The 23813-nt window shown below is 41.6% G+C and overlaps 1 protein-coding gene across 1 annotated transcript in view; it reads right to left on the minus strand.

Annotated features, from left to right (window-relative positions):
• Hibch (3-hydroxyisobutyryl-CoA hydrolase) overlaps positions 1–23813 on the minus strand; it is a 67198-nt gene that overhangs the window by 28306 nt on the left and 15079 nt on the right. The window contains exons 3-6 of the mRNA XM_021162482.2: positions 23448–23585; positions 21843–21927; positions 18491–18571; positions 15147–15199 (exon numbers count right to left, since the gene is read on the minus strand). Of these exons, the coding sequence (XP_021018141.1) occupies positions 15147–15199; positions 18491–18571; positions 21843–21927; positions 23448–23585 (357 nt within the window). The remainder of the gene's footprint in view (positions 1–15146; positions 15200–18490; positions 18572–21842; positions 21928–23447; positions 23586–23813) is intronic.

A 23813-nucleotide genomic window follows, 5' to 3' on the forward strand; every position in this document is an offset into this window, starting at 1 on the left:
CTCTTCAAGTTTCTCTGTGCATCATGATTCACATACACACACACACACACACACACACACACACGCACACGCACGCACACATACACCTATATGGCATATATTTTATATGTTCTAACAATGTATGCAGCATATATTTTTAAAACTCCATTCCATGGCCTGCACAGGGCCAGGCACTCCAGCCTAGCCTACCCAGGGGGCTTCACCTTCTTCTTTCTGTGCTCATCCCATCAGCCACTGCTTCAGACCATTCCTCTAAAAGTTTAACCTTTTATACCTTCAATTGACAGTCTAATCAAAAAATTACTTTGCATTACTAAATAATGGCTTTTATGATGACATCTGATACAAAGATCATTCTATCAGTCATATTTACTTCATTCTACCTCTGCCTGGCTAATCTTATACCAACTTGACACACCAACAAGAAAGGAGGGAACTTCAACTGAGAAAGCACCATAAGATCCAACTGTAGGGTATAAATAATTGACGGGAGGGCCCAGCTCATTGTGGGTGGTGCTATCTCTGGGCTGATGGTCCTGGGTTCTATAAGAAAGCAGGCTGAGTAAGCCATGGGAGCAAACCAGTAAGCAGATCCACTCCATGACTTCTGCATCAGCTCCTACCTCCAGGTTCCTACCCAGTTTGGGTTTCTGTCCTAACTTCCTTTGATGATGAACAGCAATATGAAAGTGTAAGCCAAATCATTTCCTTTTGCTCTTTTGGCTTTTTTGTTGCAGCAAAAGAAACTTCCATTCACCACCCTCCCCGCCACACCCATATACTTGTTGGTCCCCCCTTTTCTCCCTAATCCCTTTTCTGCTTTTATGTCAAGCACATAAGTATGTGCATGTGCCTATATGTATATGCACACATACATAGTACATACATGTACATACATGTGAGCACCACACACAAATTCCAGTAAACATGTAATTCTGAAATGAGGAAGAGCTAGAAGAAAAGGATTCTGTCTTTTCTATACTGAATATGCCCTAACCATAGAATCTCATCCTTTCCCAGCAGTTGCTAAACAATGGACCCTATTGCAACCAGCTGAGACTGACCTAGGGAGCAAAGGCTGTGAAGGCTTAAAGTTCTTACTGAAGTATTTAAACTAAAACATAACAGCTAGACAATGATGACAGGCGAGTAAGTTTAAAGGTCATCTGAAATTTGAGTTGAAGATTACATTGCAGCTAAGAAAGGGCTGATATTAGGGATAGAGACCATAATCTGAGAAGGCCACAGGCAGCGTGTTTCAGAGAACAAAGCAAATAGTTGGAAAAAAGCAGGTCGTGAAAGGTGAAGGGGCAAATGTAGGTGGGAGTCAGAGAATCAGAGAGTTTGCTGTGAGATTGTATACCAGAGTATCGTTAGGAGTCACTTTATCTCTACATTAGACCAGAAGTATTTGGTTTCACCCTAAGTCCCTGAGCTATCCAGTCTCAGGTTTATGGTCACTCAAGCAGTGTTAGGAATGGGTTTCATCTCATAGAAAGGACCTCAAGAAAAATCAGTTATTGGTTGATTACTCCCACAAGCTTTGTGCTACCATTGTCCCAGCATATCTTGCAGGCAGAACATCATTGTGATAGAGGACTTGTGGATGGCTTGGTGTGGGACTGTGATAGGCAGCCTATTTTGGTTGAATGGGACTTGATCTGGTGACCCAATAGAGAAATCTACAAGGGAAGGGAAGACTAGCCACATTCCCAGAATCAGGTGCCTTTCCATAATTCTGTGACTATCAGTCACTCAGACAATGTTCCAAGCTTCTGGCATTCTGGCTAGATTCCATCCCCACAGTTACCTGACTATAGCCAGGTATGCTTCTCCCCACAGTTACCTAGCAACAGCAAGATAGCCCAGCCCACTATAAGAGGGGCTGTTTGGCCCCTCCTCACTCTCTTTAAGCCCTTACCTTTCTTACTCTCTAGCCCTCCTCTCTCTCCCTTCCCCCTCTCTCCATTTGGCCATGGCCGGCCTCTCTCTTTCTACAATAAAGCTCTAAAACCATAGACTTTCTCTGCTCATCAAGGCCCACAGTGCTTGAACAATGGGATGGGCTTTCTCCTAACCAGCCGCATCTAACCTCCTGCCAGAAGGCCATCCTGTGCTCCAGCCTGTGCTCTAGCCATGGACCTGACCAAGGACTATCGCCTGCATGGGAACCATCCAGCACCCCCTCTGCCCCTGCCCTCTCCTCCCTTCATCCCCGGGGCCCAGTGCCACCAGGGGCCCTCATGGGATGCTGGAGGCTGAGAACCTGGTACCTGGGGCTGCCCCTTGTCCACCACCCACTGTGTGAGGACAGTGGCTTAACACAACCAGACGCCCACCCAGGGCCGCTTGGAAAGCATGCACAGCCCTCCCACATCTGCCTGCCCATCCAAAGCACTGGAATTCTGGCAGGTTCTCTTCCACTCCCCTCTTTCCCCCACACCCACGGCCCGCAGCTTGGTGTTTATATTTCTCTTGTGAAAACATGCAGAGTTTATTCGTGTACCAAAGATGCTGAACATGGGGCAAAGGCTCTTTAAGGTTCTATGTAGGCACTGGCTCAACATCTCCATCTTTAATGAGTTATGTAGGTGCTGTCTTGAGCAATGGGGAGTTGCTGTCAGTATGTAGAGAGCAACCTATAGTCTGGGCAACAGCCTGGATTGGTAGGGGATTCTCATGGGTCCCCTTTGGTCAACAACTCATTAGATATACCACAATCCCAGTACTGGAAGCTTCATTTGGTGACAAAAGATGGTCAGTTGGCCACAGACCATTTGGAGTATTGAAGGAAGGAAGACCAGGGTATGGATGCTTTAGTCCTGCATTGAGGGGGATCATGGGAGGTGGAGGGAGAGGGAGACCTGGGAGCAAGAGAGGAGGGGGAGGAAATAAGGGGTTGCTTCCCCCCCCCCACTTGCAGCTTTTAAATTCTTTCTTCTATGTTTGATTATGTGCTGAGGAAACGTTCTTTTCTGGTCCAGTCTATTTGTTTTTCTGTATGCTTGTACTTTGATAAGCATCTCCTTCTTTAGGTTAGGGATAGCTGGAAGTCAGACTGGAGGTTCCTTAGAAAATTGGACATAATACTACCGGAAGATCCAGCAATACCTCTCCTGGGCATATACCCAGAAGAAGTTCCAACCGGTAATAAGAACACATGCTCCACTATGTTCATAGCAGCCTTATTTATAATAGCCAGAAGCTGGAAAGAACCCAGATGCCCCTCAACAGAGGAATGGATACAGAATATGTGGTACATTTACACAATGGAGTACTACTCAGCTATTAAAAACAATGGATTTATTAAATTCTTGGACAAATGGATGTATCTGGAGGATATCATCCTTAGTGAGGTAACCCAATCACAAAAAGAAGTCATTAGATATGCACTCACTGATAAGTGGATATTAGCCCAGAAACATAAAACACTCAAGATCCAATTTGCAAAACACAAGAAAATCAAGAAGAGGGAAGACCAATGGGTGGATACTTCATTCCTCCTTAGAATAGGGAACAAAATACCCATGAAAGGAGTTACAGAGACAAAGTTTGGAGCTAAGACACAACGATGGAATATCTAGAGACTGCCACATCCAGGGATACATCCCATAATCATCCACCAAACCCAGACACTATTGCATATGCCAGAAAGATTTTGCTGGAGACCCTGTTATAGCTGTCTCGTATGAGGCTATGCCAGTGCCTGGCAAATACAGAAGTAGATGCTCACAGTCATCTATAAAATGGAACACAGGGCCCCCAATGGAGAAGCTAGAGAAAGCACCCAAGGAGCTGAAGGGGTCTGCAACCCTCTAGGTGGAACACCAATATGAACTAACCAGCACCCCCAGAGCTCGTGTCTCTAGCTGCATATGCAGCAGAAGACGGCCTAGTCGGCCATCACTGGGAAGAGAGGCCCCTTGGTACTGCAAACTTTATATGCCTCAGTACAGGGGAATGCCAGGGCCAAGAAGTGGGAGTGGGTGGGTAGGGGAGCAGGGCAGAGGGAGGGTATAGGGAACTTTCGTGATAGCATTTGAAATGTAAATAATGAAAATCTCTAATTAAAAAAAAAGAAAATATTTTCTGTGCCTTTGATTTGTGCCTTTCTCCTTCCTCTCTTCCTATTAATTTTAGATTTGATCTTTTCATGGTGTCCCAGATTTCCTGAATGTTTTGGGCCAGATTACCATTTCTTTGATGGAAGTATCAATGTCTTCAATTCTTTCTTCTGTCTCTTGTATTCTGTTGGTTAGGCTTGCCTCTGAGGTTCCTTTTCCAGTTTCTAAATCTTTCATTTCCAGATTTCCCATAGTTTGGGCTTTCTTTATTAATTCTATTTCCACTTTCAGGTTTTCAATGAACAGTTGTATTCATTTCTTTCCACTGTTTGTTTGTGTTTTATTTCTTTGAAGGTTTTACTCATTTCCTCTTTAAAGACTTCTATTAGATGGATAAAGGGCAATTTAAGGTCTTCTGTATTTCAACTATATTAGAATACTAAAAGCCTGCTGTCGTAGGACTCCTGGGCTCTCATGAGATATTCTGTCCTGGCTGTTATTAATTGTGGTTTTACCTAACATAGAAGCATCTGTATTTGGAAAGATTGTAATTCTAGGTGCTGATATGTAGCTTTATCTTTTTTGGTTGGGTTTTTTGTTCCTTGGTTTCTGTTTCTTCTCTGATTCTGAGGAGTGTTTTGCCTGTAGGAAAATCTTCTGGGGTCCTGATAGATGTGGACAGTGAGTATTCCAAGTGCAATGTGTTTCTGTGTATTGGGTGGGACATGAGGCTTAGGAATAAGGAAGGGCTATGGAGGACCTTCACAAGAGGGAGAAAGGCAGGGTTTTCCACCAGGATCTGTTTACTTAGGTCCCTGAGAATGAAAGCAGAGTGAAGAGAGGCCACATCAGGTTTGATGTAGAGCTGGGAATGAGACTGGGGACTGGACTTAAAGGAATGGAGAAAGGTGAAGATCTGCAATTAGCTTACTTGCTTCCCTGGTTAGAGAGGCCTGTGGGTTCCCAGGGAGTGCCTGCTAGGGTTGGAGGCTGGGTCAAAACAATGAATGGGTATAATGAAATTTGGAGAAGATCTGTGTGATCCAGTGTAAATGTGGGAACAAAGGGAAGGGAAGTGCCATTAGATATTATACTTCAGAGCTAGGGATGAGACTGGGGATTTGATTCCAAGGAACAGAAGGAGAGGTGAAGGTTTGTCATTAGCCTACCAGTTTCCATAGCCAGAGTGGCCTGTGTGTCCCCAGGGAGGGCCGACAGAAACAATGAAGGGGAGGAGACAGAAGGAGAAGATCTGTGGGATCCACTACAAATTAAGTGGGGTAAGGCTGTTGCAGGTGCTCTGCTGCCAAGATGGGGATGAGACTGTGGGATTGGACTTGGAGGAATAGAGGGAGAGGTGAAGATCTGCATTGGCTTACCTGATTTCCTGGCAGGAGTGAAGACTTCCAACATAAAAAAGATTTCAAACATTAAATAAGTCTAAAACTTCAATTTTGATAGGAATTATTGAGTTGATGACCTATTCATTTTATCTTAAAACAAAATATATTCATAATTTTACTGAAAAGCCTAGAAACAACCAGCAAGCTTCTGGTGCCCAGTGTATGTAATTACTCACCACCATTTTCTAATCAAATAGCCAGAACTGCCCAAGAGAACAAGGGGATTTGAACAAAGTGCATAGGATGAGCCTGAAAAACATTGCTTATGGCAATGTAAAGAACTGTCAAAGATCTCTGGAGCACAGAAGTCAACAAGAAGGTTTCAGACAGCTCCACTCTCCTGGCTTGCTGCTGTCTTCCAGTCCTCCACCCACTCTCCTTCCTCAGTGTCTTCTGTAGCTTTCATCTTCTGCCCCTGGTTAAGAATACTGTGTGCTGCTGGGCGTGGTGGTGCATGCCTTTAATCCCAGCACTTGGGAGGCAGAGGAGGGTGGATTTCTGAGTTCAAGGCCAGCCTGGTCTACAAAGTGAGTTCCAGGACAGCCAGGGCTATACAGAGAAACCCTGTCTCAAAAAAAAACCAACCAACCAAACAAACAAACAAACAAAAGAATACTGTTTGCTTAAGAATTTCACCACACCCCTCACTCCCATATATTCCTATACACAACCTTTTCTATTGAGTCTTTATATGCAAGGCTTCTCAACAGTAAAACAATGAATTCCTAAAACAAACCAATAAAAACCCTCATACTCTATTAAATTGTATAGAGTGAATAGGAAAAGGGGTTGAATAATAGTGCTGATGAAAACTATAAATGACCCGGGAGTCACAATTTAAAGCTTCTAGTCAGGCTGCTCCACACCAATAGAGTCAGTCACAGTAGGTAATTAATGTGCATAAAGTAATGCAGAAAGGACACCGCTTTAATATTGGTACAAGCATAACCCAAGGTGCCAAAATAGCGCAGGGGGATCTGGCTATGAGCCAGTGAGGACACCACAAGAACACCCCAGTTGTGAGGACCAGGGGTTGGTCAGCAGAAGAACATGCCCCTGGAAAAGACATTTGTTTTTAATTTCCTTTTAAAAAAAATCATTTGTTTAGTTATTTTATGTATATGACACTGTAGCTGTCTTCAGAGACACCAGAAAAGGGTATCCAATCCCATTACAGATGGTTGTGAGCCACCATGTGGTTGCTGGGAATTGAATTCAGGACCTCTGGAAGAGCAGTCAGTGCTCTTAACTGCTGAGTCATCTCTCCAGCCCCTGTTTTTCATTTTCTTAAACAGACAAAGCAACTTCTGTTCATAGTACAGTTTTTTTCTGTTAGCTGACAATCTCAACTCTATCTGCCCCTTGTCTAGCAAAACCAGTACCAACAAAACCCTGCCTATGAACCAGATGAATTTTTCTGCATTATCCTAACACCATCTCCCCCATTTACTAGCCACTTATGAGATAGTTCACATACCAGGAGCATGCACACTATATGTGCATCTCAAAGTTATAGTACCTGCTTTTGCAACAACCCAAATTTCAGACACACATATTCAGTAAGACATTTGATTCAGAGTAAGTAGCCCCACTGGATAGTCCATAGGCATCTCTCAATGAAGCTCCAAATTCAAATTAGCTCCTCTTCCCCTCCCCACCACTCCATACCCACTCTTCCTCCCACCTCTGAAAAAACAGTGCCTTTGCCCCACCATGGCCCTGACTAGAAACCTGGATGCCACCCTTATCCCTTTCCCCTTCTTGATCTCTCACATACATCTTATGTCAGGTTTCATCATATCTCTCCTAACCCACTCTCTTAAATTTACTCCACTGCCTGTTCTTCATTAATTACCTGGACCCTCATATCATTTCACCTGAACCCCTAAAATGGTTTCCTAAATAATCTCTTTTCTTTCAACCCTACTCCCCTCCAATCTGTTCTTTTCACAAGAGAGCTCTCTCTAAAATGTAAAGATGCTCTAGTCAAGCCCCTGCTGAGCACTTAAGTGGCTCTCCAGTCTGACAGCAGGATAAATTATTCAGCTTGTCTTTATGCAAGAGGATGCTATGACTTCAGAACCTAACCCCTACCTGCTTCACATTCCAAATGTGGGCACACTGCAGTTTCCTGCAGCACTCTCCCTGTCTTATACATACTAATTTCTTAGAAATCCAAGAGTTTCCCTGCTCCTGCTGTTATACCAGTTATACATATATAAATATGAACATATATGTGCATATATTTCCACATATATTCTAAGAAGAAGTTAACATATACAAAGGAAAAGAACTCATGTCTCAAAGAGTGAACTGTCCAAAACTGAAGAGCTACTTCTGGTCTTTCTTGCTGAGTCATCACAGGGCAGAGCGAGTAGTCTTAAGAGGGGCTTGATTCTTTTCCTAAATTTTTAAAATGATTGGAAAAAGAACAAGATCACTGAGGACTTAAAATTCAGAGAGTGGGAAGAACTGTAGCAAAGGAGGCAGAATTCAAAAGTTTCTCAAAAAAAAATATCTTCAATGTACTTAATAAAATTATTTCATTTTTCAAGTTCCATTAAGCCTCCCGTTTCTACTAAACGATGTTGAGAAAATTTCTGTTCTTTATTAGAATAAGAAAGGGGTTCTTAACATGTCATCTTCTCAATTGTCAGTAACAGTAGCAAAACCAGAATACCTTTTAAAACTGAAAAAGGCTGCTATTACAGCTCCTAGTTAAGGTTTTACTTCTGTGATCAGACACCGTGACCAAGGCAAGTCTTATAAAGGACAACATTTAATTGGGGCTGACTCACAGGTTCAGAGGTTCAGTCCATTATCATCAAGATGGGAACATGGCAGCATCTAGGCAGGCATGGTGCCAGAAGAACTGAGAGCTCTACAACTTCATCTGAAGGCTGCTAGTAGAAGACTGGCTCCCAGGAAGCTTCCAGGAATGCCCACACCCACAGTGACACACTTACTCCCAACAAGGGGGCACGCCTACTCCAACAGGGCTACACCCTCTAATAGTGCCACTCCCTGGGCTGGGCATATACAAACTATCACAACAGCCAATAGACCTTTGTAAGGCATTAATGTGACTTTAGGACTGTTCATTTTCTTCCTATATCAAGACCAAGTCTCACTTGATATCAGTTGCAACTAACTCATTTTACACTTAACTGAGCAGAGTCATAATTCCCTGTGGATGGTCTGTGCCCTAAGGCCACCTAGGCACTCCATTACCCGCCTTTCACACACGCACAGGTGAAGGGGGTGGTGGTTCTAATGCTATGGTCTTGTTCCCCAGCTGGTTCTTGATTTGGTAGTAAAGAAAGCCAGGGGGCAGTTGCTGGGAGGAAGATACAGGCAAAACGTCTGTGTCTCAGGAGGAAAAAGGCAGCCTCAAGGAGAGAAGTTTTCTGCCATGCTTTGGAGGGAAAAGAACACAACCACCTTGGGAGATCTCGGGGGTGGGGATGGGGGAGCTGGGGCCTGTGGCCACTAATACAGGTGGGTGGCCAAGGATGTTTGAAGGGGATAGGTGGGACTTGCCACTAAATTTAAGACAGGTGGAGAGACAGAGATAGTAAATTGGTAAGGGCACACTTTTCCAGGTGGGAGATATCTACACCCAACAATTGTGCCAAGAAGGCAAACTGTAAAGGAACAAACTGTGGGTGTCTTTTATCTGTGGATGCAGGGAAGCTGGAAAGTGGTAGTGCAGTCACCTCCCAGAGCTAAAGGCGGGCAGAGTAAAAGGTATGCCAGGTGGGGGCTGGTAGCACAGCCAATCCCAGACCAAAGGTGGTAGTTTAAAACTACACACAGGACCCATACATTTGCCATAAGCTCTGTAAGAAAGCCTTCCTGTCACAGGCTTAAAAACTTTTAATTTTCCATTTTGATCATATAATAACCCTTCTAAATTCCAAGTTGGGGTCTAACAACAACAACAACAAAAAAGACAGAGAAGAGAAAAATGTGTACATATGGAAGCTACCCCAGGAAAAGTCAGAAATCTCCAAATGTGGCTAATGTAGCCTTTTTGACTAAAAGATGTGGTGGAAGCAAGCCATGAGCAGCTGACCAGAGCATTGCAACAATAGTTTGCTTCACAGGTTAAAAAATGGTGCCTTCCCATTGGTTAGAATTTCTGGTGACTGCCTCATCCTTAGCTTCCTGGTATACAACAGACATCTAGCTTTTCTTAGAATAAACTGTTCAGGTTTCTGCTGTTTCTAACAACAATCTGTATGGTAGAGAGGCCCTCATGAGCAAACACATCTGGTCTTCTACAACCACAAAATCTTCTGGTAGCCTGTCTTAAAGACACCTCAAGAAATAAAAAAGCCATGCCATACTACTCGAGTAATTTAAGCTGGCTTGAAGGAACCAATTCTCCTATTGTAATGTTCAGGGCTGGCAAAGTCCAGCAGCTCAGCTGACAAGAATAGGAGTGTACACACAGATCTCAGACATGGATTCCCCCTTTGCATACTTGTGTGAGCTTTAACTCTTAAGCAACTTCTCTGTTACATACTACTTGAGAAAAATGAGATGTCAGAAGTTGAAAGGGCAAAACAGACTTTAAATGTTGTTTCTCAGTGAAAGTATGAACTTTTATCTCAGGAATGCACTCATAAATGTTTCTTCTCATGAATACCAGAAAAAAACAGTACTTTTATATGATGTGGTCAACTGAATGAAGAACCTCTTAGTAATACTCATTTTTATTTTATTGCATATGAAAATATGAAATTATAGAAGTTCAGAAATCTGAAACATGACAGAATTTAGCCATTTCCTCTTCAAAAGCCTGTTATTCTTCATGGTGGGTAACACCAGAGTGAAACAGTCATTTTTCATACTAGGAAAAAATACTTCCTACAGCAATGTGTGTGTGTGTGTGTCTGTCTGTCTGTCTGTCTGTCTGTTTGTATAGTAGGAGAAAAGATCATGCTCATGGCACCACCCCGTGGATGCTTAAATTCTTAACAAACTGAAGTTATAGAGGCATGCTGATTCTTCTAAATATTCCTGTGAGATATTGCAGCAAAGCAAATATGTGAAAGTTGTAAGAAAGAATTTGGTCGAGAAATTCTTAGAAGTATTCACTGAACTGACAGAAAATAAAGAGAACTACAAAAGTTCTATAAGCAGTTCTCAAAAATATATATAAAGCTTAGAACTCATAAAGACTCTGACAGTCAGAAGCAGCTTTCAGAGCTGTTGTGACACTACACATCTCCTTGGGGGTGTGATGGTTTCTCTCAAGAATGACTGCACCAGAACAAAGGAAAACTGGAAGTACTGCTATTTTATCACAGCTGAGACCACGAACTTGTAGGAGTAGGTCACTAACTTAGCCTTTATGGAACATCTCTGAAAGCAAGGCTGAGAAATGATCTACATGTGTGAGAGCATTGTTGAGTACTGTGAGCAAAAGCTAGCTGAAGGATTTTGAGGGCAAGCCTTAGGGTCAGTTACAAAAGAGACTAGAACTTACAGAAAATGAAGTGGAGAAAAAGGAACAGGAAGAGAGAAGGACAATGTTTGAAAAACTCAACCAAATTATGAAAGATACCTTGGGGAAAAAGGTTGAAAAGGTGAAGTGTCAAACCGATTGGAGTCATCCCCGTGCTGTGTCATCACAGCACATGTGGGCAGACAGAAAACATGGAAAGAATCAAGAAAGCTCGGGCCCTCAGAGGCAATGCAAGGACAGGCTCCATGGCAGCAAGGAAAAACCTGGAGGTAAGTTCTGACCACTCCATTATTGAAACCTAAGGCAAGAGGCAGAGGCTGACAAGCATGGCATCTGCTAAGGATCAGGTTTTCTTGCAGCACTCCTGCCTTCTGGCTTCAGCCTGGAAGATCCACAGACACCTGCTAACAGGATCTACAGGATGATCAAGCTTGGTCTACGTATTGATGAAGATGCTCCCACTGTCGATAATAATACTGTCGATAATACTGTAATGGAAGAAATGCCAGCCCTGGAAGGAGATGCTGGCAAGTCACGAATGGAAGTAGACCAAGCTTTCACCAGAAAACTCACATGTTCACCCTCATTCATTCTGATAATACATGTTCCAGGATTTTTTTGTTGATTTTTGTGCCATGAAAACTAAGAGGAAGATAAAATTTCTTTCTATGTGTGATACTGTGGTACTGCAGGCTTATTTCAACAGTTTGGAATACCATGTGCTGTAAGATGTAACATAACCTATTGTTAACCTTGCAGTCTGAAGTACTGAGCTGTCAGGCTGGATTCCTTAGTCACAGAACTCTTCTAAGATATATCTTCATTTTTAAAAGGAATTAAAAAAATGTTAAGATGGCTTCAGTTTCATCTTCTAGAATCCACTTTTTAAAACTCTCATCCCTTGCAGATAATCCTGCATGTACTAGTGTAAGAAGTAAGAACAAAAGCCAACACAACTTGACAGGAATTCCCTACATGGCTTGTGTTCCAAGGACTAAGCTTCCCTAGGTCTTAGGTCTTGAAACACAGCAAGACTTGTGAGTGGAGATAAAGTACCAGGTCCCATTCTCCTTTAAACTGAGATTAAATTAAAAACAACAACAACAACAACAAAAAAACCCAAAAAAACAAAAACCAAAATGCTAATGACCAAAATCAAAACAAAGAATCCCTAACCATACACTCTTCTTAAGTCTTAATTGCCTCAAGTCATTCTCAGTTTTTGAATGGACTGGTGAGATTAAATAAGCAAAAAGGCCACTGACCTACACTGTCACTATCCTCTGAGATCTCATACAACTGACTAACAAAACGCAATCTCAGCACTGAAACTCAATCTAATTTAGGAAAATACTTCTGTGACTAACAGCTGAGCTTCAGCCACTGCGTGTGTTCAACTGAGAAGACCAACCTGGAGTTTTCTTTGCTCCTTCTTCAGCCTAGGAATGCTGGCTGCTTAAGCTGCCTGTCAGATCTCTCAGCCTCTTCTGACTGAGTACTGGCCCGCCCACAGACTGGCAGCTTATGATACCCTGCATCTGATACCCCCCTTCTGGCTTCCATAGGCACAAGGCATGCATGTGACTCACATCTATATATGTAACATTTTTAAGCAGTATGTCCAATGCTGGCTTATTCATGAACAAGAGATTGCAAGTTTACAGTGTATGCATGTTTGTGTGCACAACTGTGGACTCATGCATGCCATGGCCCATATGTCAAAGTCAAAGTACAAGCTTAGGCATTGGTCCTACCTTGTTTGAGATAGTCTCTTTACTGTTTGCCACTGCAGATTCCAGGTTACCTGGCCTTCCTTGGAACTTCTGGGGCTTCTCATCCCACTCAGAGCACTTGGACTACAGATGGAAACTACCTTGTTGGGTTTACATGGGTTTTGAACTCAGGTACACATGCTGGTACAGCAAGCACCATTATCCAGTGAGTCACCTCCTCATCCCCACACTCAATTGGTATTGCTCTCAGAATGGAAGTCAGCTCTACTGCATTAGTCATCCCTCCTTACAGTTCTCAGCTCTCCCACCCTTTCATCTCAGCCTGCTGCCTAGCTGCCTGCCCGTCTACTGATGGCTTTCCTTCCTGAGGCCCCATTTTCCTGTATGCTTTGGGCATGTCTGCTGCTTTGGTTCTCTGGTTTCTCCCAGTTCTCTTTACATCTCAGAGAGTTCTTGGCAACTCAGATAACTATTACAGGTGTTCCCCCCCTTTCCTTTTTGTTTTATAACAGGACAACACCATATAGCCCAGTCCAGTCTGTCTTTCTTTTCATGATCCCCCTACCTCAATTTCCTGGGTGCTAGAGTTACAAGCCTGTGCCACCAGCACTAACAAGGCTTTTAAGTTCCCAAGTTAGTGCTGTCTCGACAAGTATAACCAAACATGCTAAGATACTAATATCTGCCCTCAAGGATGAAGGAATGGACTGTCTTCTAAAAAAATGCTTTTTTGGTTTTTTTAGATTGTGTGTGTGTGTGTGTGTGTGTGTGTGTGTATTGCCTACATGTATGTATGTGTACTACATCTGTGCCTGATGCCTATAGAAATCAGAAGGGGTCAGATCCACTGGGACTGGAGTTATTGATGCCTATGGGCTACCATGTGGGGTTGTCAGCCATTATTCCAAAGAGTCATAAAAAGTAGTTGCTGAGCGGTACCTTAGTGGCTAAAGACCTGGCTACCAAAGTCTGAGGGCCTGACCTCAGTGCCAGGATCACATGGTGGAGGAAAGAACCACGCTCATCCCACGTGGTGTCCTCTGGCTTCCCATGCTCACCATGGTTCTCTCGCCCCTCTCCCCAAACATAAATAAATGTTTTTTATAGGTGTCCTTCTTGTACCCACAATACCTTTCCAGGGTTAGTTCAATCCACTGTCTTTTCCACTCAGCCCCTTCTCTGCCCTGCAGCTCCATTCTGATCCCTTTTTCAGCAAAGACTCAATTGTTACAGTCAGCAGCAGACAACCACTTGTTCTGTGATTATTTCATGTTTTCTCCAATTTCATAGCAAGTTACTCAAAGTATATATTAGTCTTCATAATAGCATAAACACCAAATAGCACATCTACCAATTGACAGGAACACCCCCCCCCCATTTTTTAAGGAACCACAAAACTGGGTCTGGAGGCATATACCTGCAATCCCAACTCTTCAAAGTTAAAAACAAGTGAACTGGGAGACCAAAGAGTGCAGAGCAAGACTGTCTCAAAAAAGAAAATAACATTCCAGCACTTCCACAAATGCAAACTGTTATAGAGCAGAAACAAGTCAGTAATCCACCTCCACACTATCGAAGGTTGAATGTATTTTTTTCCCAACACTACTAGAAAAGCCCTGCTAATGTATAAGTAGGAAAGGGGGCAATATACCTGCAATTCCAGCCAGCACTGGGGATGCAGAGACAGGAACAACTTGAACTCAAGGCTGTCCTAGAGCACACGACAAGTTCATGGCTTGCCTGAGCTACACATCAAAGCCCTGCCTCAAAAAACAAGGGACAGGGATGAAGTGAAGTGAAGTGAAGTGGTAGAACATTTGCTTAGGGTGTACATGGTCCTGAGTTCAATGCCCAATATTCCAAAAAAGGGGAAAATTTCACATGTAAACAAAACAGTGCAAGCAGAAATGGGGAGAGAGCTCAGTGGGCAAAGCCTTCACATGCAAGCATGACAATACAAAAGAATCCCCAAAACTAACAGAAAACAACCTAAGAGGAGACAGGAGCAAAACCAGGAGAATCTCTAAAGTTTGCAGGCCAAGTGGCCTGACATACACAGGAGAAAACAACAAGAAGCGTGGCTCAAAGAAGGCAGAGGTGAAGGCTGACAAACAAGGCTGACCTCTACCCATGCACCATGGCAGATGCATGCTCATATACTCTCTTATATGTTACCCCCCATATCATACACACACACAAGGAAATAAGTTTCTGTTGCTTAAAAAAGTTTGCTAACTACAAAGATTAAAATAGGTTATAGCATAATTAAGAACGTAAAAAATATTCTTTTGGGTTAAAAAATCTAAAATGCTCCAATACAATTTATATCCCAAATCTCCCAAAATCTGAAACTGAAATGAACATTTGCTCCAGTGAGCTGTATTATATTACACTCACTGTCTCATTTTTATGAAATAATCATTATTTTAATACAACTTATTTATACAATGAAAATAACAAAAGGTCCACTTACCCCACCCATTGTGATTCCATCAATAAGGGCAACATATGGTTTCTGACAAGATGCTAGAACAAAGAGAGCTTTGGTTAGAATATCTAAAACATATCTTCTTTCCAAAAGTCATACTATGCATACTCTAGTTTCCTTAGATAATGTTTAAAGAAAATCAAGACTATTACATGGGCTGTAATGTAAATGATATTTAAACATCAAGTCATATACAATCATGGTAAAAATACTCATCATTTAACAACTCAGCCTATGTCAGAAACATGCAAGTTTTGTATTACTTGGCAGCTAAGAAAAATAACTAACATCTACCTTATAGGCCACATACCCAGCTGTGCTTTAAAGAGCATGTCTACTATCTGTACAATGATAGCATCTGGAGACACACAGAGAAGTACACAGAAGAAGAACAAACACAGATGGAAGGGGTCAGACCCAGCCTCCAGTCTTACTTAACTATTAAGTGAAGAGGCAACTCAGAAGGCACTGAGTGATAGCCATGTGAGTTAGATATGACACGCACATATTAGATAAGAGTGTTTCATATATGTCATACATAAATGTGTCCTCATCTATAAGATAACATATATCCTCAGATATCCCTGTTTGAAAAAAAATTCTATGAATCGCATAAACATTTACTGTCTCTATTTCCTTTTATAGGATTTCTACTCAGAGAGGAAGCAGAACATAATAAAAACACAAAGAACAAGGTTTTTGGCACAGTTTACTAACAATACTACGCCTGATGTATGTAGAGAGAATATCTTGTGTCTGTATGAATATGGCACCTGTTAATAATAAATCTGATGGCCTATGGCTTAAGCAAGAAATGAGAGGTGGGACATCTGGGAGGAAGAAAGAATTCTGGGAGAGTGCCCAGCACAAGAGATTTGCCTGGAATTATGACATGAGATGAGCATATGGTACCTTGGCACTGGTAACCAGACACATGACAAAATGTAGAGTAGAATATATGAGTTATTTTAAGTTATGATCTAGTCAGAGAAGAGTCTAGCTATATGGCAAGGTATTTGTAACTGTATTTTGAGTCTGACTCTTATTTCTGGGAGTATGGGACTAGGAGGAAAAACCAGACCTAACTTCTACTAGTGAAGACCAAGACAGAGGTGTATTCTGACCCATCTGGAAATTCCCAAAGTATTCACAGACAAAGCTCAGCTCAGACTTCACACAAACAAGGTCTGTATGTGAAGTTCTTTAAAAGCTACAAAAGAAATTATTGATTGTGGTAGAGATATAGACACTCACCGCACATCAACAACTACACACATGCATATTTCATATATAAAACATTAAGCAATAACTAATACAGGAAACTAAGCCAGAGTCTGCCAAATTCCTTGTTGACTGTAATGCCACAATGTATAGAATTTTTACCTTTTGATTTTCTCTATATATACCTTTCCTCTACATATACTTTTAATATTTTACCAAATACTATCTTTATATTACCTAAATGTTTTCTATTTTCTTTTTATTTCATGAAAAATATGAGTACTTATTGGCCACATGGAACCATTTCTATTAAATTATAATTTATGTTGGATATTGGTTCTAATGCTTTGATTCAATCATGAATCTGTGTGTCCAAACGCTGAAGGTTCTTGTCCCTAATTGCTTTTTGATTGATCAATAAAGACTCCAGTGGCCAATGGCTGGGCAGAGAGACAGTGCTGGACCCTTAGAGTTATGGGGACTAGGACAGCAGAAAGGAGGAGATGAGATCTCCTTAACTGTGTGCAGGGCAGGGAAGACGGGATCAGATTTAGAGCTGCAGAGGGAAGATCATCTAAAATGTAGGTAAGAAGGAATGCAGCCCCTGGAAGGGCTCCTCAGAAGTGTCTTGGGCAGCAAAGATAGGGGCCGCAAAGAAAGAAGGAAAAGGGCAGCAAAGATAGATCATAAAGAGTTGAGTCATGAGTACCAGAGGGAAATCTATAATAGCTAGGCAGATAATTAAAACTGCCCAGCCTTGAGCCAGTCACGGCATATTAAAATTAACTGAGGTGTGTGTGTGTGCGCGTGTGTGTGTGTGCATGTGTGTGTGTGTGTGTCTTTCATTCACGGATCCAAAGAGTTGCTGGGCAGGTGGCTGGAAGCATATCCAGTCAGGAGCATAAAGTGGGGTAGCTAAAACTTCACACAACATATCCACATTTAAAATTCAGTTTCTTGGTTACATTAGCCACATTTCAAAAGTTCAGTGGCTCTTGAAATGGACAACACACATGCAGCTGTACAACTTGTTAATCTTCTAAAAATAATTGAACGTGTATGGTATTATACTATAAATTATAACTCCACAAAGATTCATGCAAAGGCTACTGTGAAAGCTGCCAGTTCTCCCTGATAGTGTGGAACAAGTTGCTGTGTTTCCAGTCTGCACTTGCACAGCTGCTAACCAGCTATTCTTACTTTCTTTCTCATAGTCACTCATTCTTGTATATTCAGTCCTCTTCTGGACATCTGTCTGTCTGTCTGTCTGCCTGCCTGCCTGCCTGTCATCCCACGCCTAGGTATTGAACTTGAGGCCTCTGGATTACATATTCTCTGGTTTCTATAGAAATTTTTGTATAATTAGGCAAAACAATTTTTAAGTTAAAAGAGAAAAATCCAAGGGTAGTCAAGACAAAAGATGTGTACAAAAAAAAAAAAAAAGTCTTCTGGGAAATTTTGGAAACAAAGTTATATAACACATCCATTCCATATTTATTTCTAAGTAAACCAACAATTGGTCTCTAGAGTACAAAATACAAGGGCTCAGCCATCTCTATCAGTAAAAACTAGAAAGTTCCTCTTATGTATAAACATAGACTAGATAACATGGGAATATTGACAATAATGGACAGTACAGAAGTACACGAGTCAACACCAATTCTAAACAGTGAACGGTGACCCTAAGCTAGAAAACCACAAAGGAGACTGAACCATAACTTACAACTTGATGCAAAATCAGAATATTGCTACTATGTCTAGACTTATGGATACAAATGTTGTATTAATTTAACTTTTCAAAACATGTTTGGCTAAAGTAAATGTCACTTGACTTGCATAGAAACCTAGAACTCTGACTCTAGAAATTTCCACTCCAGAGTTTCCAGGAAAATAGGAAATGGTACTTATTTTGTTTAGAAACCTGGGACCCAAGTTTTCTTGTCTTCTGAAAAAGCTAACTAAATGATCAAGAATCCACATTTTCACATTGATTTTAACAAATAGAATATAATTATTCTATAACAAACAAAATAATTTTATCAGTATGATCAGTAGGAATGTTTCCATAAGATTCCATGTTCAAAGCTCAGAGCAGATCACACACATACCAATTGCATTGTTCAAGATGTATTCTTCTCTGAATAAATCTCGAGTCAAATTCTGTCTCGCTTTTTTAGCTTCTGAGAGTGCTAAGGAGGGAAGGAAAGAGAGAGAAGAAAATGAAGGCAAGAGCAACTACAAATCATAAAGACGGCTTCCGGTCAATACAGTCTCAGATGTCATTAAGTGCTGAAAGCAGGGGAACTGTCATATGGCTTTAATGTTTGAAGTTACCCATGTTGGTGACACATTAGCCTTTGGTAGAGACCCATGATCCAATGTCAAATTTTCAAAGAAAAATTCTTTTGTAAGTACATCTCACACACACACACACACACACACACACACACACACACACACACACACGCGCACGCGCGCGTGCGCGCGCGCGCGCGCGCGCATGCGTACAATCTGATTTTTCACCCATAGTTTCTGGCTCCTTAAGTCCCTCTTCAAAGTCGGTCACAAACCCTAACACCTCTCTGCTCAAAGCAGGCCACAGTCTCTGTTCTTTCCCTCCCACTACTTAGAGCTGGCTATAGAGACATTCTGACCTGGATCACAAGACCCTCATTTGAAGAGTCCTGTTCCAGACCTCAGAGGAAAAAATGAGCAGAGGAAGCAGTGTCCCACTTGGTTACTTGCATTAGCTTAGACCAATTCACCAATCACATTTCTGCATGTCATTCTAAGTTTAACTCATGCTTACATAATGAAGTCTTCAGAAAATCCAAAGGCTCCAGAACCATTACAGATAACTTATCATGAGAATATATCCTGAACAATGAATGCCATTGGTTTATGTTTGTGCTTTGCTCTGAGCTCACCATGAGGAAGTTTCACACAGCCAAGAGAGCATGGAAGTTTCACAGCCACTTCCCTGTACCTTATCCAATGTTTGTGTCATTTAAAAGAGGACAGTACATGTAAGTATCACTCCAAATTCTGCGGCCACTGTAGCATACTAACTGACCCAGGCACCAAAATCCACAGATGCCCAAGTTTCTTGGAGGGGATGGTATCATACTGTACACTGTGAGTCTCCTCTAGGTGATCTATAACACCTAGCGTAAACTGTTGCCACATGGCATCGAGAGGAGAATGAGAAGACAAAAAGGTTGTACCTATTTGGTACAAATTTTTTCCCAAATATTTCCCATCTATAGTAAGTTGAATCCATAAGGCTGAATGTCAGACACCAAGAGCCAACTATAGTCTCCTAAGAAAGATCTGCTGAGACTGTGCTATTATGATGCAAATGAGGGATAGTTCCTGAAGGGGAAAACCCTTATCTGTTGCCCTTTGCTGAGCTAGAGGCTTACCTACCAACTCCCAGAATCTAACTTCACCCCCAAACTTCCTCAGGGTTCCTTCTAATTTTATTTTAACTAATTTTATCTAAATCATCTAGTTACATATAAATTAAAATTAAATTACATTCACCTTTAAAGTATCTACTTATTGTAGAATTTTCTAGAACTCACATGCATTGCTTTGCACATATACGTTAGAATAATTATGGAACTTCTGCTGTGTCTAAAGAAGACTATAAAGTCAGTCGTGGGTGGTGTTTATGTTAGAAGTGTCCCCAGTAGGCTCAGCTATCTGAACACTTGGTCATGGGTTGTGGTGCTGTTTGGAGAGGATCTGGGAGTTACAATCACTGGGACAAGCGTTGAGGGTTCATAGCCTCACCCCACTTAAAGATGGAGATAACCCCAGCTCTCTCAGTTCCCTGCTCTGGCTGCCTACTACCATTCCTCCCTGTCTCAGACTCTCCCCCAGAACCATAGGCTAAAATAAGCCCTTCCTCCTGTAAGCTGTTTTGCTAACAGGGTTTCATCACAGAACAGTGACTCAAACAAGAACAACTCATTTTCAAAAACTGTTCACAACTCAAAGCAGCTAACCTCAATCGATGCATTAGGTGTTCCAATCCGGAGCCTGACAAGATTGTAGCCCCACTCTAAAGAAAAGGCTCCCTGGGGGAAATGAACAATGATTTTACAATATTCATGGTACACTCACTAAGAGATTGAGCATAGACATGTATGAGACTCAGGTTTGACTCTTAGTGTACATGCAGTTGTACATATGTATACACACACACACACACCCCACAAACACACTACACACAAGTATAACACACACAGGCACAGGCATTTGGTGGGCACACACATGTAGGCAAAGGCATACAGGTACGTACACAGACACACATGTGCCACACATACAGGTATATAGTCACACATTCACACAAAGCCTCTCACACACATAGTATCTCATGCACTCACATACAGGTACACAGGAACATGCACACGCACAGTCTCACACACATACAGTTATAGATATACAGGTGCACACACACACATTTTATATCACATGTGTATGCAGTCACAGGTATTCCAGCATTCATATACACAGTCATAAGTACACAGGCACTCACACATACACACAGTCACACACATGCACACACAGGCACAGATGTATGTATAATGCATACACACCTAAAGAATTCATGTTGTAGGCAAAACCACAATTCGGTTAACACATCACTTTAAGCAATTCAGTTTTCCACCATGAAGCCATTTTAACTTTCGGTTACTTTAATCTGAGTGAGCATGTGACTCTGATCCTGAAGCTACATGGATTTCCTTCCTACTCATAATGCAGTGGTTTATATAAACTTGTAAATTTGGTGAACAAAGGTTGTCTTTTAATAATCAAGCAAATTCATAAATAATTTAAAAATTGCATAAAATTAGAACAAACACAAGGGAAAATCCCCAAGCTGTAGCAACTCCATAAGAAGCAACATACTGTAAAAATTCCTTTCAGCGGGGACAACCAGCAGTGACAGCAGTGAGTTCATAAACTCTCTCTCGAGAACAAATATTTATCATTTTAGTTAAATGCGTAAAATGAATTGAGCAATAATAAAAAAAGCAAATCTTCATTTATGTGTGTTTAATCATATCATAATATTACACAATAGACTCTAACTCTGCTCATGCAAGATTCCTGCTCTGAATTGTGAGAGGTAGGAAAGTAACGGAGTCTGCACACAGCAGGTATGGAAAACAGTAAGTCCTTCACATGGCAGTGATGTTGGTGATACTAGGGGCGGGGGACATGCCACAAGAGAAGAACAAAATATCTAAACTTCAGCACTGGACATTTGTAGTAAAATAAAATCCCCATTCGAATGGTAACAAATTCTCCATATTTTAAACTTTAACTTGTAAAAAATTGTTAACATACAACAAAAAATTCTAAAAAGCAAACTAAACAAAAACTATCTCAAGCACTTCCATATGTATTAGTTGTAGTGAGGTAAGAGTTTACAGTGGGCAGGCGTTCTACCTTTGATGTCCCCTCCAGCACAGAAGGCCTTTCCTCCGGCTCCCTTTATGATGATCAGGAACGTGTCAGGGTCTTGTTCCCACTTCTACCCAAACATAAAAGATGATCATGGTTTTTGAGAGCATAGTAAATAGAAGCTCACTTAAAATACATTCATATACATCTGTGTACACATATGTGACCTTCATAAAACACATGCAGAGGAATGGGTCCCACCAATTTCATTTCATTTCATTTTCTAAGTACAGACTGGAACATATCCCAGAAATATCTATCAGAGTTTTAAGAAAAGGTAAACAAATCAGTGCCTAATGGCACTGTGTCATATACATTTATGAGTCTAAAGAACAAATCAACCCAAAGAATGCTGGTATGTTGTGCACCAATAGTCTTTCAGAGTATAATAGACTCTGTTATACCAAAAAAAGTTCTTACACAGACTAGTTCTTACAAAGGTATTAAATTTGAGGGTGATGGGAGTTTCATGAGGTCAAGTAATAAAATCAGCACAATAAGAGTGTGGGGTGCAGATCAGTGGCAGAGATAGACCATCATTCTCATTTTCTCTCAGCTGAGGAATGTTGGGGTAGCGAGATTATCATGCCCAGCCTACAGACTTAATATGCAGAAATCCAAGTTTTTTAATACATGCCTGGATTTTAGCCCTATACTTTTCTAATGTCCCAAGCACTTCACTTTAAAAACCTACCTAAGGATCTAAGGATGACTGAGAAATATAAAGAACGAGGGGCTAGGAGGAATAAGGGGTGCCAAGCAGAGGAGGAAGGGGGAGTTGGCCAAGCAATGTAAGACAGCTGAGTCCTGGGGCATGGAGGTACAAACGCCAGTCCCAGCAAGGAGGAGGCACAGGCAAGAAGATTTTAAGTGTGAGTCCAGCCTGGGATGCCTAGCTAGACTCTGTCTCAAAAAACGGAAAGACAAAGTTGTCTTCAATCCAAAAGGCTGTCATGAAGAAGCAGATCAGACTAGTATGTTAGGTCTCAAACCTAGGACAAATGGCTAACTGAGGAGCCTCTTTAACTTATGAATGAGGACATAGCTGCCAGGTTCTCCCAGCATCCTTCAGTCCTGTTACAGGGTGTGGCTGGCATACTCTGTCCTCTAACCTAAATTTCTCTAGGCTAGGTAGGCCCTGGACTGTCCTTCCTCCAGCTGACCTTTCCCATATAATGCAGCCATTTTAGTTACCCTGCCCATTTTTGTCTCCCCTTTACTCTGTTAGTCTCCTGGACTCTCCCAAAAATCCTGCCTCTGGCTCTGATAGCCCATTTATCTACAGTAAACCTTCTTGTACACCATACCTAGGGACAGTCATGTCCTTCCTTTTTCTTTCTTCTTTTCATTCAGTACACTGATCTCTAGGAACTCTGTCTAAAAGGTCAGTGAGATGAAGATGTGGCAGAACACAAAGAGAAACATATAAGAGCTTTATGAAGGAAAAGGCGTCTCCTAAGACAGTAAGTGGAATAGATTCCACGGGAAAGCATCATTGATGCTGATGCAGTCCTACAGTGAAATACCAGGAATGTTCTCCTACAATGGACTTCAGAAGGCTTGACCTAATGCATTCAGACTATTACAGACCTTTAGCTGTGGATAGATCTGCCGGATCATATTCAGACTCAGTGCGTTGAGGAACTTGGGTCTGTTGAGTGTTATGACGCCTGCACAGCCTCTCCTTTCCAGCAGCACTTCTGCAGCTTCTGTGTGCATGGACATTCTCTAAGTGAACAAAGAATAACTTCATTAAGTTTCATCATATGCTCACAGCAAAACACACACCAAGTGCACATCTTTCAAGCATAACTAGAGGAGTGTCTACCTAGAGATGCCCAACAAAGGCTTCTCAGATTAAACAGATGGAGGAGTCTCCAAGCAAACCATGCACACCTCTGAAAATTTTAGTATCTTATTTTTTTCATTTTTTATTAGATATTTTCTTCATTTACA

Source organism: Mus caroli, chromosome 1 (assembly GCF_900094665.2).
Source record: "Mus caroli chromosome 1, CAROLI_EIJ_v1.1, whole genome shotgun sequence".
NCBI classification, from domain to species: Eukaryota; Metazoa; Chordata; class Mammalia; order Rodentia; family Muridae; genus Mus; species Mus caroli.